General features: G+C 41.7%; 1 protein-coding gene across 1 annotated transcript; it reads left to right on the top strand.

Moving 5' to 3' along the window:
- Nucleotides 1-4,638: 4,638 nt before the first annotated feature.
- On the top strand, nucleotides 4,639-10,079 carry LOC148648211 (protein snail homolog Sna-like). The gene is made up of 3 exons (XM_088608088.1): nucleotides 4,639-5,208; nucleotides 6,382-6,879; nucleotides 8,389-10,079. Exons 1-3 carry the CDS (start codon nucleotides 5,133-5,135, stop codon nucleotides 8,568-8,570), a joined length of 756 nt encoding a protein of 251 aa, XP_088464214.1. The 5' UTR covers nucleotides 4,639-5,132; the 3' UTR covers nucleotides 8,571-10,079.
- Nucleotides 10,080-13,965: the final 3,886 nt, after the last annotated feature.

The raw sequence follows: 13,965 nt of genomic DNA, 5'->3' as shown, positions 1-13,965 counted from the left end.
GCTCTTAAAACACAATTTTCTCTGTTCTTTGTTTGACCTTCTGTGCTTTCACATGGTGTTCAAAAAATGACTTTTACTGAGATGGATTTTGCAATATTTCTGTGAAAAAGGATATGAGAAGGTAGACAGGAAATAAACAAGAGGAGGAACTTAGGCTATCTTATCTGATTGCGAATACCCTATTGATTCAAAAATTTAATCAAATCAACCTCACAACAAAAAATTACTTGGTTGCAAACTGGTGACTGAAAGAGTATACAGTATATAGTGTAAGAATATTGTTTATACACACATTATATTTTATGTGTTTGATTGTGTTTTTCCCAATATAAACAATCATTATTTTAAAAAACAATGATTCTGTAGTATTGTTCCGCAATGATAAAGTAATAAAGAATAATAATAAAGATTAAGAAAATGGTTTCATTCTTTATTTCATGTTATTAATATGGACCAATTAAAACAAGATACAGCTTATAATGATGCATCAAGAGGAAGTTTGGGTAGTGAATGAAATATTTTATTGAGAATGACTTGTGTTAGACAATGTGTCTCAAACATATTTATAATACATTTAGTTTTGCTACATGTATAATGAACATCAAATAAAAATGATGTTCCTATATTAAGGTGATTATCCTACATTAAGATAAAGGACTTGAATTAATAATAGATTTTAATTACATCTTTTTTGCGGGAAAGAGGAGACCATTTTGGACACTCAGCCTAAAAACACAATTGGGCATACATGCAATGAAATTAGTAAGTGTTGCATCAAATTCACATATTAATCCGTAATCTATTAAGAAGAATTATTAATCATCAGTGCTGAATTTTTGAATGTTTCCTGAGTGTTCCCAGTTTGTTCATTGTATTGTTTTTGAATACAGAGGAGGAATGAGTTAAAGCAGTTTAAATAAAATGTGAAAGGATTTACATCAAATGAAGAAGCCTTAAATATCTACACCCTGTTGTGCAAGTCTTATATATGTATCTTAGACCCCGATAGGAGTTAAAATATATATGTATGATATCCACATCAACATTTTACTCACAGCCTCCACTAGTGTTTACTAACAATTATAACGGTTAATAATGCAGTTTAATTTAGGTGAAATGTACTTAGTGTAATGCTTAATTTGAAAGTTTCCTTATGTAGCCAGCAGCTTCATAGAGGTTACATATTACATTATAACATCAATCAAGCTCGTTCCGAACGACATAACTAATAGTGTACATACTGTACCGTATTTTCTATTAATACAGTACATACCATTTGTCTCAGCAGAGGTCTTATAATACGTTAGAGCGTTAAAGGTTCGGCTACGGTCATTACGCCCTCCTATACTGGAGCTCTCATGTTTAAACATATATAAATATTCCATGTTTAAAGGAATATTATGATGACACTGCACGCAGGCCTTGGCTTATACACGCTCCACTGCACACAGCCTGCCCCAGTATTTTTGTCAAGAGGATTCCTACTATAGCATCTGGAAATTACGGTCTTTGGTGCACTGCTTCATTCACTTGCAAGCAAACTGTGACAAACCATAACTAAACTCTGGAAAAAAAGCATTCTGCAAACTGATTTCTTCGCTAATCTATGCTTCTTTGTTTCACCTCAAGAGGTTTCTTTTTTCACGTTAATGCAGACCAGAGTAAGTACACGTGTGGTAGAACAAAATTCGAGGGCAGAAAAGGAGGAAGTAATACAAAAACAATATCACATGAACTACAATAAAAGCAGTATGTCATAGGAAACCCAAGGAGACCCGGTGTCATCATTAATTTGAACAATGTACAGGTCTCTCGTATAGTAGCTGATATTTGTTCCTGTATTTGCTGAATCAATTGATGTTTAATTTTGTTAGTGTAATTAAAAAGTCTCTTAAATGTATAGTGTATAATGTAGTATCTGGACATCCATACATAAAACACCCTGGAGAAGTGTCTTCGAGATTTACTGCAGAAGACAGAAGAGCTTTGGTCCAGTGAATAAATCCATAATTTTACCGTATACTAAAAACATAACTAAGAAATAAAACAGTTAATTCCGCCCCCTAGAGGAAGCTAACAGGATTTTAAAAAAGAACATGAAAAGTTACGAGTTAGAGGAAGCCATTTGTCCCACCTAACAGGAAGGGGATGCTCTTTGAAGATCGAGCAATTTGGGCTTGAATCGCAGCAACGTTTATATAAATGTAGCATAGGGATGAAGAGGCGAAGAGTCTTTTTGTCTTTCACCTCATACAAGTGTTGGACAAAAGGCCGATAAACCTACATTGTACAAAATCCTGCAAAATAATTTTCATGTCGGAGACAGACATCTGAACATTTCAATTCAGCCGCGTCGGTTTGAGAGCCACATATCATTCTAAACCGATCAAGCAACAAGAAAGAAGTACAGAGCTGTATTTATTAGTCAAATCACCTAAAAGTTGCATGCTAAAAACAAAATAGACAAACTTTAGAGAACCATACAGTGTTGCCCTAAAAGAAGCTCTAAATGTTGGAGGGAAATGTACTCTGAACTATGCGACGATTGCAAATAAGTAACCAGAACACAGAATGATGCGGGTGTAAGAGTCTTTTAAAAGAAGGAATAAAACACTTCTGATAAGCGCCGCTGAAATTAATCCTGTTAAATAATCGAGTTTGCGAGGATAATTTAGAGAGCAAGCTTATTGTTTAACTCTATTTTCTGTTAATTTTCACCTTTCACCTGCTGAGCAGACAGACGAGAGAATGCATTCCTCGAGTTATCAATGAGTCACGGCGCCTTTCCACCGCTGCACTGAGCAAAACCATGAAAAGATAACTTTTTTCTTGTAATAGATTAACATAAGCAACTTTTCAGTTTCGTGCAGCTAAAACTGTGATTTGTGATTTGTGGTGCTTACTTTGCCGTGTCTCCAATACGTCTTCAATTATTTTAATTGAATGAAAAACAATTAGCAATTATTTCCAAGGTCTGATTGATTAAGTCATGTTACATTTTTAAAGGCTTGGGCGCGCACTTGACATACTGTAACTTTGGGAAGTCACATCTTCAAGGACTCCCAAGGGATGTTAGTGAGAACACGCTCCACTCAATAGTCCCTATTTTCCTCGGTCTGAAATCAGACTGCCTTTTTGCTCCATGCGATGTTCAGTGCATGGAACTACTGGTGCTGATTGAAATATTCTGGCATTAGGTACCAGGGAGATACCGCTGTGGTTGTTATGTACATAAGGTGATTTGTTTATGCGTTTGTTTGCTTGTCAGTAGTAGTCGTGTTGTTAATGGAGATCTAGAGAACGATTTTGCTTCTGGGACCTTATATCTCCCTGGGGGAGTGGGTAGTTTGGTGCTCTAGACTCTAGACCTAAGACTTGTGGGTCTTGTGGACATGGGACGCTGCGGTAGTGCGTTTAAGCAAAGTACTTCACTCAAATTGCACCACCGTAGGAATGTATCATTGAATGAATGGGGACTCTGCAGGACGGCATTGTAAATGATAATTTGTTCTAAGGTGACCTACATGGTTAAGTAAAGGATTTTAAAATAAACTATTCATGAGTTACCTCCTACCGGTTATTTTACCTGGGGAACTCCAGACTGAATGTCTCTGCTGCAGTAAACAAACAACCCGACATCCAAAGTAGTGACTTTTAGTTTTTTTAAAGTAAAGAAACAGTTATATTTTAAATACAGGCTTAAATCTTTTCACATTTATGTTGACCCTCTATAACGCTAAAGGAATAGTGTTAATATACGTGTTCCATTTTAAATACGTTGCAATATCACGGTGCACTCATTAAAATAACAACTGAACTATTTTTTTTTTTACAATTTACCACCTTTTGTGCCGATAGGGGACACTGTAGCAGCGCAGTTCGGAAATGAACATTACATCATTATCCAGACACTTCGGATTCTTTACTGCAGATTCACAGATACAGTAATTTGATATTTGTGTTTCGCGTCTCTACACCAGAGCACATTACTGCTTTTATTGATCATGTATGTCAATGGTTTAGGTGTATAGGCCCATTGAATTGTACTGTATATTCTGGGCTTCGGAATGTACTTTGCCTCTGAGGTCTTTACCTAACAAATTCTAGAGATACATGTATGAATTCTAAAGAGATGACATGGTGGGCACCGTTGTTTTTTTTTTTTTACACAAATTGCTTAGCGTTGTATTGCCTATTACTTTAACACAACTACAACTTTTAAAAAAGCATTTACTTTAAGATCACGGTATCCTACTCATTCTAAACAAATAATTATATTGCAGGAACGTCGCAGGCCTGTCACGTATTTCTGAAGTAGTTGTCTGTTTTAGAGGAAAATGTTTCTCGTGATAATGGAAGTCTAATGGGTAAATGTTGTGTTTTGTGTCATATTTTGTACGGTAGAACGGCAGAACTGAGAAGATTTTAACAACAACAACGAGAACTAAAATGGACATGCATTCCTGAGCTTTTCATGCATTCCTTCCTGCAGCACTGCGTTGTTGTATAGTTCGGCAAGTAGCGAAGGCGATGCAATGCACTGTGTTCAAAGTATTTACATAATCTCGATTGGAATGTGATTTTAAATATGAAGAAAGACAATCACATTCCTTCTGTGTGTATCTCGATAAACACGACAGACGTTCACCACGTGGATCTCCCACCTCGCGCCTCCGGGCACCTGTTTTGGAGCCGCTCCGGCTCCGCCCCCCTAGTGTCCGATTGCAGGGGGTGTCCTCTGGGCGGAGTTGCTGCTGCACACCCCAGCCCCCTGTCTCATCCTGGGAGAATATTTGAGAAACGGACCAGGGAGGGATTGTACAATTTTCACTCTTAAACACGAGTGACACGGACTGCGTGCGGAGTTAAGAAACAGGTTACCGCGGTCGTTCCGAGCATCTCCACCCAAGTGCTGCGAGCGGTGGACCAGCTTTGAGCTCAAGATAAATTCCCATTCTCAAAGGAGCTGGCGGACAGTCTCTGGCTTTTTTCAGCCTCTTTCCCCTGATGTGTTAAAGGGGATTCTTTCTTGGTGAGGACATTGTGCTGACGTTGGATCCCACAATCTGCAGAGAAAGTTATTCATCAAGACTGCGTTTCTCATCCTTTTTTGTCCCCACTATTAAGAAAACATGCCTCGATCTTTCCTCGTGAAGAAGTATTTCACCAACAAGAAGCCGAATTACAGCAAGCTCGCAAGACAAGCTGGTAAGTATTATTTTTTAAATGGTACTCTATGTATCTTGTTGTATGTGTATGTTTAAGAAAGCCAGCTTGCAACCGCTTAGAATACAGTAATGGGTGCTGATGTGACAACAGATCGGTGCTAAATATACACCAATGTGATAAATCAAAACTAGCTGTCATATTAAGGAGTTTCGTTTTAAACGTGCAAAGTCGTAATACGTTATGTAGTTCTGAAGCAGGAACTATGTATCGTTTGCCAACCGTTTCGTTAGTATTCTGAAACCCGCAAGAAACGTGTCTTGCATAGGGTCAACTTGGAGCAGAGTACTCCGCAGAGCGGATCTGTCTGTGCGGCGATAGCTATACAGTGCGGTGATGGCACTGCAAACGGCATTCCTTGAGTGCAGAGTTTTTGGGTTATGTCGTCGTGTACATAAAAATAAAGTTCAAGGCAGGTTTTTAATTGATATCGGTCTTTTGCTAATAAAAAGTTACCCGACTTTTAGAAATCAGATCTTAGGATGCAAAGTGCACGTTGCGCGCTTTTGAGTGCAGGGGGTATCAGTTTTGACCTTCCAGTCAGCCTCGTGAAATTAGCGGTTTCCTGGTGATTTGACGACCCCATGTCAATGGGTCAGTAGAGGAAACAGCCCTTAATTGGCTGCCTTTTGCTGAAGGTAATAACTTTGGCGATTTTACGCAGCGTTAAGTATGTCACCTTTTGTCGGGAGCAAGGTGTGTAGACAAAATCCCACGACGCTTGAAAAACACCAGCGGAAGGGTTATTGGCGTTTTTATTGGTTCCACTTTTGTCTTGAAATAAAAAAAGGTAGTTTGAACGCTCTTTAAAACAGACTGGCTTCATCACATCGAGTACTACACTGTTAGGGAAAATACAGAAGAGGATATCTCATTTTCAGCAGAATATGCCAGACTCGTTAGATTTAACTACCTGTGCAAGACTTAAATGACTGAGTCACGACCTATTTGCAAATGTAGCTCTGTAGGCAGGCCAGATCCTTTTCGGAAGCTATTTGAGTCACTTTTTGTACCTGTACAGTTAAATTAATTTACATTTCATGTTTTCCGATAACCTTTAAACAAACACCGTGCAAACTGCGGCGCTGTTGAGGGATGCAGAAAGTACTTGGTTTGGAGCGAGCTGCCTCTAACTGGCTCTCCTTGAATTTGCAGACTCGCTGCCGCCTGTCCTGCCAGAGAGGTACCCGCTGGTGGAGCTCCCAGCTGGGGAGAACGGCTCCGTCTCTTACTCCGCCTGCCTGGTGTGGGATGTGGGGATCATCCCGAACCTCTACCCCTCGGAGACCAGCCCCTCTGCGGCCGACCCCATGGAGGTGAGCTCCCAGTCCAGCTGCAGCGAGGAGGACGAGGGGCGCACCTCGGACCCCCCCAGCCCCGAGCCCACGGACCGATACCCGTGCCCCCGCTGCAGCAAGACCTACAGCACCCCCTCCGGACTGTCCCGCCACCAGCTGTCCCACGCTGGGGAGAATGAAGGGTTTGTGGTCCCCCGGCCAGCCTTGCGCTGTAAGCACTGCCCCAAGGAGTACAGCAGCCTGGGAGCGCTGAAGATGCACATTCGCTCCCACACCCTGCCCTGTGTGTGCACCACCTGCGGGAAGGCCTTCTCCAGGCCCTGGCTGCTGCAGGGACACATTCGAACCCATACCGGTAAGCCCCACTCACAGTGGACCGCCTGTGTTTCATTTTTGCCACGGACAGAATGCTTGGTGCTGGAGTTCAGGGTCTTCGTGATTCCTTCTGTGGTGCTGCCAGGGCACCACGTTGGAGTAGCCTAGTCGGTTGGTCACGTGAAATGGCTAAAACGGAAAAAGGACACCGTGTCCAAGGGCCGAAAAGAAAAAAAAAGCTGCTAGGGTGTGACCCTATTGGAATGTGCTTGAGGTAGACCAGAAAATAGTTGCGTTTTCGTAAGATTTTTGCTGAGTGCTCAGAGTGGTTTTACACATTGAAGAATTGACCTGACAGAAGTTGAGTGAGCAGCCCATACTCTATATTTTGTGTTGTGCGTGTCTAACACTCTACACTGTTCTCATAATGCTTCAGTCAGATTTATTTATAGGCCTGTCCATCTCAGGTTAGGTGCTGACCTCCTCTGATTCATGTCCGGTTGGCTCTCCAGTGTGCAGAATTAGGCAGCACTCAACTGATCTGACAGAGATATATTTTTATATTATTCCATTAACATTTTTTGACATTTAATGGAGTTTTAAAATATATAGATTTAGAAGTAGGGTTGTTAAGGGAGCTTTGCAGGTTTCTGCTTCAGATTCTTGACAAAGATATATATATTTTCATTTCTGATTGCTTCTGAAACTGAAACCATAATGAAAGCAGTAACATAGTTATCCAGTTCTGATCAGGGAGGCCACTGTGGGTAAGAATGAAGCCATGCACCATTAATAAAAAATAAGATCAAAGGAGGCCTTTCTAGTTTGTGCCTGGAAAAGGTACGTCTGAGTACAACAAACGATAGCCATGATGGTAAAGAAAGCATTGTTTGTTTTTGCTTGGTCCAGGCATGGCTCTTTGCAAACAACCAATCACAATGCCTTCTCTGATTAAAACATCTTATCTTGCATGTGCATCAAATATGTAGATAACATGGTAAAAGACAGCCTTAAGAACCCGAGAGCTAAACCAAGTATTTTTAACAGGAAAAACATGTCGCACCTAATGCAAATATTTCTAATACTTTCTAGTCTCAGAATTACACCAGGGAGATATGCATTATAGTACTCTCCTGGTTTACATGTATTCATGTGTCAGACACATTTATCCAAAGAAGCTTACAATTAAAGTTATTTAATATTTCATAGATATGATCATAGTTATCAATGGTTATTTTAGAAATGTGTTAGTAGACACTGCATACTGTTGGCTGGAGCTGTAGGAGCTCTTGCAGGAGCCCCACTTGCTCCCACTTAGTTACTTAATTTGATGGCAATAAACAGGAATTGCTTTGCCACTATCATTGTCCTAAAAAGATAAGGTTGAAGGGATTAGTACATTTTTGGGATTCCTACCCCTATGTCAATAGAGGCCCAGTGGGAAAATGCGTTGCCCATCTCTTCTCCAATTTACGTGGCACTGGGAGAGGTTTTCTCGGACCCGAGCTCTGTAACCCACTCAACCTTCCCTGTCGTCCTCTGTTTCCAGGCGAGCGCCCGTTTTCTTGCCCGCACTGCAGCCGCGCCTTTGCCGACCGCTCCAACCTGCGCGCCCACCTGCAGACCCACTCCGAGGTGAAGAAGTACCAGTGTAGCGGCTGCTCTCGAACCTTCAGCCGCATGTCCCTGCTCCACAAGCACACGGAGACCGGCTGCTGCTCCTCCACCTAGGAAAAGCTCGCCTGCCTGAGGACTGCTGGGCCACGTGTGCCTGCCTTTAACAAACAGACCTGCCCCCCCCCCCCCCCCCCTCCTCCTCCACCACCTCTCATGACCTTCAACCTTTGACCCCTCTACCCCCCCTATCGAGTGACTCACGGTGTCAGTGGCTGCCAGGCTTGTCATGTGAGACACCCACAGATTCGGCACTGTGAAGGAGGACATAGATGGCTAATATACTGGATGTGGAATGTCCTCGCTGAAATGGATAACTGTGTAATCGAGTCGAGCTTTTACTGCAGTCGGTCTTGGGTTTTTTTTTCCTTCTGGTAAAAAAAAAAGAACTTCTAAAATCTGACCCGCATCTGTCTGAGTCTGCCTGTTGTTTTAAGGAAATTTCAATATCGTTCATGAATACAGTCTCTTTCATAGAAAGGTACAGTGAGTATTTGTGTTTTATTAAGTTTTCGAACGGGGCTCGGACAGCGCGACTGTTCGGATGTGGCAATCCGGGGCTCACAATGAGACAGCTGCTCTCCAGTGTGTCAGGGGCAGCGCACACTAAGGAATTTATTGGGACAGCTGCCTCCTAACGCTGAGTGGAGGCTGGGCGCTGACAGGTGCACAGTCAGTGACCTTCGCAGGACTGCTGACAGGTGACTTCCTGTGAATTCTCTGCTGGAAAGCAAATAAGAAGAAGTAAAACAGTGGTGGGAGTGGGAGAAGTGGGGATTAATTGTGTGTGACTTACAGCCGTCCTCTCTTGTCTTGGACATTTCTGAACAATATCCCGGGACACTTTTAACTGCCTGTCTAAAGAAGTCCACCTGTCTCCAAACCCCTGAAAACCCACGCTTCCTGGTGGCCGTTTCATGTCTTTCACCAACGGCTTTCTTTTCAGGCTGCTACGGCACATTATTTAAGATCTATCCTGGTCAAGTGCATTTTATTTATACCATTGTTGTTCAGAAAAGAAACACCCACAACCACAAAGCCATAGGACTAATGACAGGAAATAAGTATGTAACAGTTACTATTTAAACTTCTCTTGAAACATAAGATAAACTGTAAATCAAAATATTGCTTGCTGTGCTTTTTCAGTATTTGATATACTGTAATTTCAAAACCATTCCCTTTGAAATAACAAGGGTGTGCCTTCTGTTACCTCGAATGGTGTATTCCCTGGTGCCATTTCTTAAATACTTTGTTAGTCTTATCATTTTGCAGTATTAGAATTTGTTTTAAGGAAGGTGTATTAATAAAGGTAGCAGAGCTGGACCTGCTCTATTTCCATAGGGATTTTCTCTCTGCTTGATTCCTATATTGTATTATGGTTTTGTTCTTTCTGAATCTTAGCTGGTAAGGATCAGCATCCAGACATTTTATACTTCCATTTTTGTAAGGGTTGGAGCTTTACAAAATACTGTGCAATCTCTTTTGACAATCGCTTTTTGTACCTTTAGACTTTTGTACTTGTTCAGTTTATACCAATTCAATAAAGTAATTTATGTTTGTAAAAAATCTAGTTTTTGCCATTTTTGAAATATTTTGCTGTTAAACTTAGTGAGGATACAGATCAGGAAGGAGAATGATGGCGGTTCAGAGCAGGCATGTGTGATTAAAATGACACAGAATGCACACCTGCCCATTATCAATGGATACCTCTCAACAGCAGATCTTATTATCCACAATTAGGAAGGTTGTTCAAATATCAGCATGATCATGTATTCTATACATAGGATAGCTCCTATGACTGGGTCCATTTTTCACAAAGCATTATTTATCAACTTTTTCCCAAGGGACAGTGCACTCTATCGAGCAGTGAAACTGCTCAAACTTGCAACTCCTTCTTAGTGTTTAGTTTGATCTATTTTGTCTTGTAAAATGAGTTATAACAAAGGGCTTTTAGATACAGCTGCTCACTCTAAAATTGCACTCTGGAAAATGGAAATGACGGATAAGAAAAAAATGTAAATCGTGTTGCTAATCTAAACCTTAGGGTTGCCATGCTGGACTGTATTGAACATTAGTTAGAAACACTTATGGTATTTCCGTGTGGCTCAGTGCAGTTAAGCAGAGTGAAGGCATGTTGAAACCATAACAAAGCTATGACCCAATCACAGTAAAAATGTGTTCATCAACCAGAAATCTACCAAGGTAAACTTTCATAAAGGAAGAAAAAAAAACACATTTCTTACAGGGTTTTTTTTAACAGTATGTTTCAACCTGCCCTGAACTGGTGTCATGTTCTTTCTAGGTGATGGCTGGGAATATTGCTCTGGTATGAAAGTTCAGTTCTAAATAGACAGTTTAAGAATTTCCGGCTAGTTTTTTCAGCAGCAGTTTGCAAATATTTTCAGACACCCACGATTGCAGTGTGTAATGTCTTCATTCTAAGCACTTGCTCTATTTATGTTTGCACAGTGCTACTCAGATGTTCTTGGATTGGGCAAGATGCTTGGGAATTATAGCTGTGGACTCCCTGAACTGTATGATACAGTACGTCTGTCACAAAAGGCTTAGGAATTATAAATACAGGCTCGATGTGTGTGGGGCTGCAGTGATATTTAAAGAATGGTGCAGAGACCACTAGACTCCTAAACCTTTGGGAACAAACACATGTTATACAGATACATAGCACATTTCATAGAAAATTGCATATGGGCCATTCTCTCTAATTTGTTCACCCAGGCATTGCATGCAAATGGCCAAGACAAAAGAAAGTTTTAGTTTTCTGTTGATTTGATGATTGCATGTTTAAAGTGACAGATGTACTCTATCATTTATTAAATCACCACTTATGACTCCCAAAGTAAGCACAGAGTTCAAACGTGCTGTGGACTGCAGCCTGCACTTTTAAAAAATGCACCATTCGCACAGTGCTTCTGAGCTGCTGCTAGGAATCTCCTGTCTCCTGTATCTGTGGACCTCACATCTTCAAATTCACATCCTTGAGTCTGAGCCAATTTCAAGCAGGAAACCGCCAGTTTATATTGACCTAGTTTGGAGTGGGGAGCACATTTTTTTTTAACAGCAACCTTCCCCTCAACTGGAGTTGCACAGCCTGGTCTGGGACACAGGAAGAAGCTGTCAGGCAAGCATAAACACGACTCATCCTGCAGCCCTGATAAAAGTCCTCAGCCAGTTCTTACTGAGTGCAGGTTTTCCAGAAGGGTATAAACACTCTGCGGTCTAGAGAAGGTTTTTGTACTTTATCGAAATGTTCCAGTTACTACATGTGCCACTGCTAAGCAGGAGGACTCTGTCTTGCTGAAATAGACACTAGGTGCCTCTGCAGAAAACACTGTTCATTTGATTAATAGACATGGATCAAAATAAGGCCAATGAAGAAGGGACATCAATGGCCATTGCTGTAGTTGCAGATCTTTTATATCTTGTTCCTTATTTTATGTATTGTGCCTGGCAGGTGAAATACTTGTTATGCATTGATAGAAACACATTGTAAAGAGGGCAACACAGTATTGAGGTGGTTAGTGCTACTCAGAAACCTTGTCTTTCCTTCTGCTCCTATGCTGCTCTGTCAGTTCTGTTCATAAAACACAGGATTTTTTCCAGGCCCTGCCTGCAGTTTTGCCCCCTCTTCCCCGGGTCACGCATTAGACTTGATTGGCAGTTCTAAATTTTCCCTTTCTACATGGTCCAGTGGTGGACTGGCATCCTGCACAGGATGAGAGCAGTCCCGTGCTCTCAGTCATGCCTTGTGCACAATGCTTCAGGGATAGGCATTGACTTTTACCCGAATACGCTGCTTTTCCTATAATGGATGGATATTCTGAAATCAAAACATTAAATATCAGGCAGCACTAAAACATTTTATACTGTGAAACACTGAACAGAAATAAATGTATGTTTTCACACATATGTTGAAGAAAAGGATTTCTGCACAGAGTTTGGAGGCAGAAAGGGTCTTTAACCAGCAGCCATATCACCCTGCAACTCACAACTGGCAACCCACTGAAGCTAAGCAGGTGTGAGCCTGGTCAGTACCTGGATGGGAGACCTCCTGGGACAAACTAAGGTTGCTGCTGGAAGAGGTGTTAGTGGGGCCAGCAGGGGGCGCTCACCCTGCGGTCCATGTGGGTCCAAATGCCCCAGTATAGTGACGGGGACACTATACTGTAAACAGGCGCCGTCCTTCGGATGAGACGTAAAACCGAGGTCCTGACTCTCTGTGGTCATTAAAAATCCCAGGGCGCTTCTCGAAAAGAGTAGGGGTGTAACCCCGGTGTCCTGGCCAAATTTCCCCCCTGGCCTTTACCCCATCATGGCCTCCTAATAATCCCCCTCTATGAATTGGCTACATTACTCTGCTCTCCTCCCCACTGATAGCTGATGTGTGGTGAGCGTTCTGGCGCACTATGGCTGCCGTCGCATCATCCAGGTGGATGCTGCACATTGGTGGTGGTGGAGGGGATCCCCATTACCTGTAAAGCGCTTTGAGTGGAGTGTCCAGAAAAGCGCTATATAAGTGTAAGCAATTATTATTATTATTATAATTATTATTATATTATTTAATCAAAAATACAATGGTGGCAGGGTAAATGTTGATTAAATTCAATTAAAGTAAAATTAAATGTAATACTTGAATATTTGACATCTCAGCACCTGCAATCCTTATTATTGAACTATTGCATATGTTGGAAACTTCATAGCAAGTGATTCACTGCCTCAGTAGTAAAGTCTATCAGGAAAAGTCTGTTGAGTGAGTGTTTTACTGTGATTTCACTGCCACTTTGTGAATGGAACCATCTCCTGCCCTGGAGCGACACGTTTAGATAAATAAACCAAGCTGACTAAGAGACAGGAAATGACCCCATTGGGGGGGAGGTTCAGAGAACATCCTGCCTTGCCAGCTTCCCACATCAAGTCTAGGTCTTATTACTGGAGTTTCAGAACATATCCACACTTTCCCTTATCCTCCTTCTTATCCCTTCTCTCGAAACAGTCTGGCAAAATATTAGTTGCCATCAGATTTTCTTCCACAAGTTCCCAACAAACTCTAGGGTCTTATTGTCCCCTGTGCCAGATCTGAATGTTGCAGCTGGAACTGCTAGTCTGTAATCATCCATCCATGTTCTAATCGTTTCCTCCAATTTAGGGTTGTGGGGGAGCCAGAGTCTACCCTGGCAAACACTGGGCACAAGGCAGGATACACCCTGGACAGGACTCCAGTTCATCACAGGGCACACACACACTCACACCTAAGACCACGTTTCCCAGAAGTCAATTAACCTACCAGTATGTGTTTGGACTGTGGGAGGAAACCTACACAAACAGGGGTAGAACCCCAGACTGAACCCCAAACAGGTTTTATGATTAGTTTATTACTCTCCATGTCTCTTCTCTCTAGTTTGGAGTTTTTAATTGCAGTTTAGTTTCTGCGCTA

This window comes from Lepisosteus platostomus, chromosome 15 (assembly GCF_059453375.1).
Source record: "Lepisosteus platostomus isolate fLepPlt1 chromosome 15, fLepPlt1.hap1, whole genome shotgun sequence".
Taxonomy (NCBI): domain Eukaryota; kingdom Metazoa; phylum Chordata; class Actinopteri; order Semionotiformes; family Lepisosteidae; genus Lepisosteus; species Lepisosteus platostomus.
Note: the sequence above shows the minus strand (reverse complement) of the source record. Positions and strands in the feature narration are given on the sequence as shown.

Bases quoted from the DNA above. Each gene is read 5' to 3' on its own strand.
- LOC148648211 (XM_088608088.1), top strand. From the start codon at position 5,133: ATGCCTCGATCTTTCCTCGTGAAGAAGTATTTCACCAACAAGAAGCCG. The intron at 5,209-6,381 runs GTAAGTATTATT...TTGAATTTGCAG, and splicing joins CAAGCTCGCAAGACAAGCTG to ACTCGCTGCCGCCTGTCCTG. The intron at 6,880-8,388 runs GTAAGCCCCACT...CTCTGTTTCCAG, and splicing joins ACACATTCGAACCCATACCG to GCGAGCGCCCGTTTTCTTGC.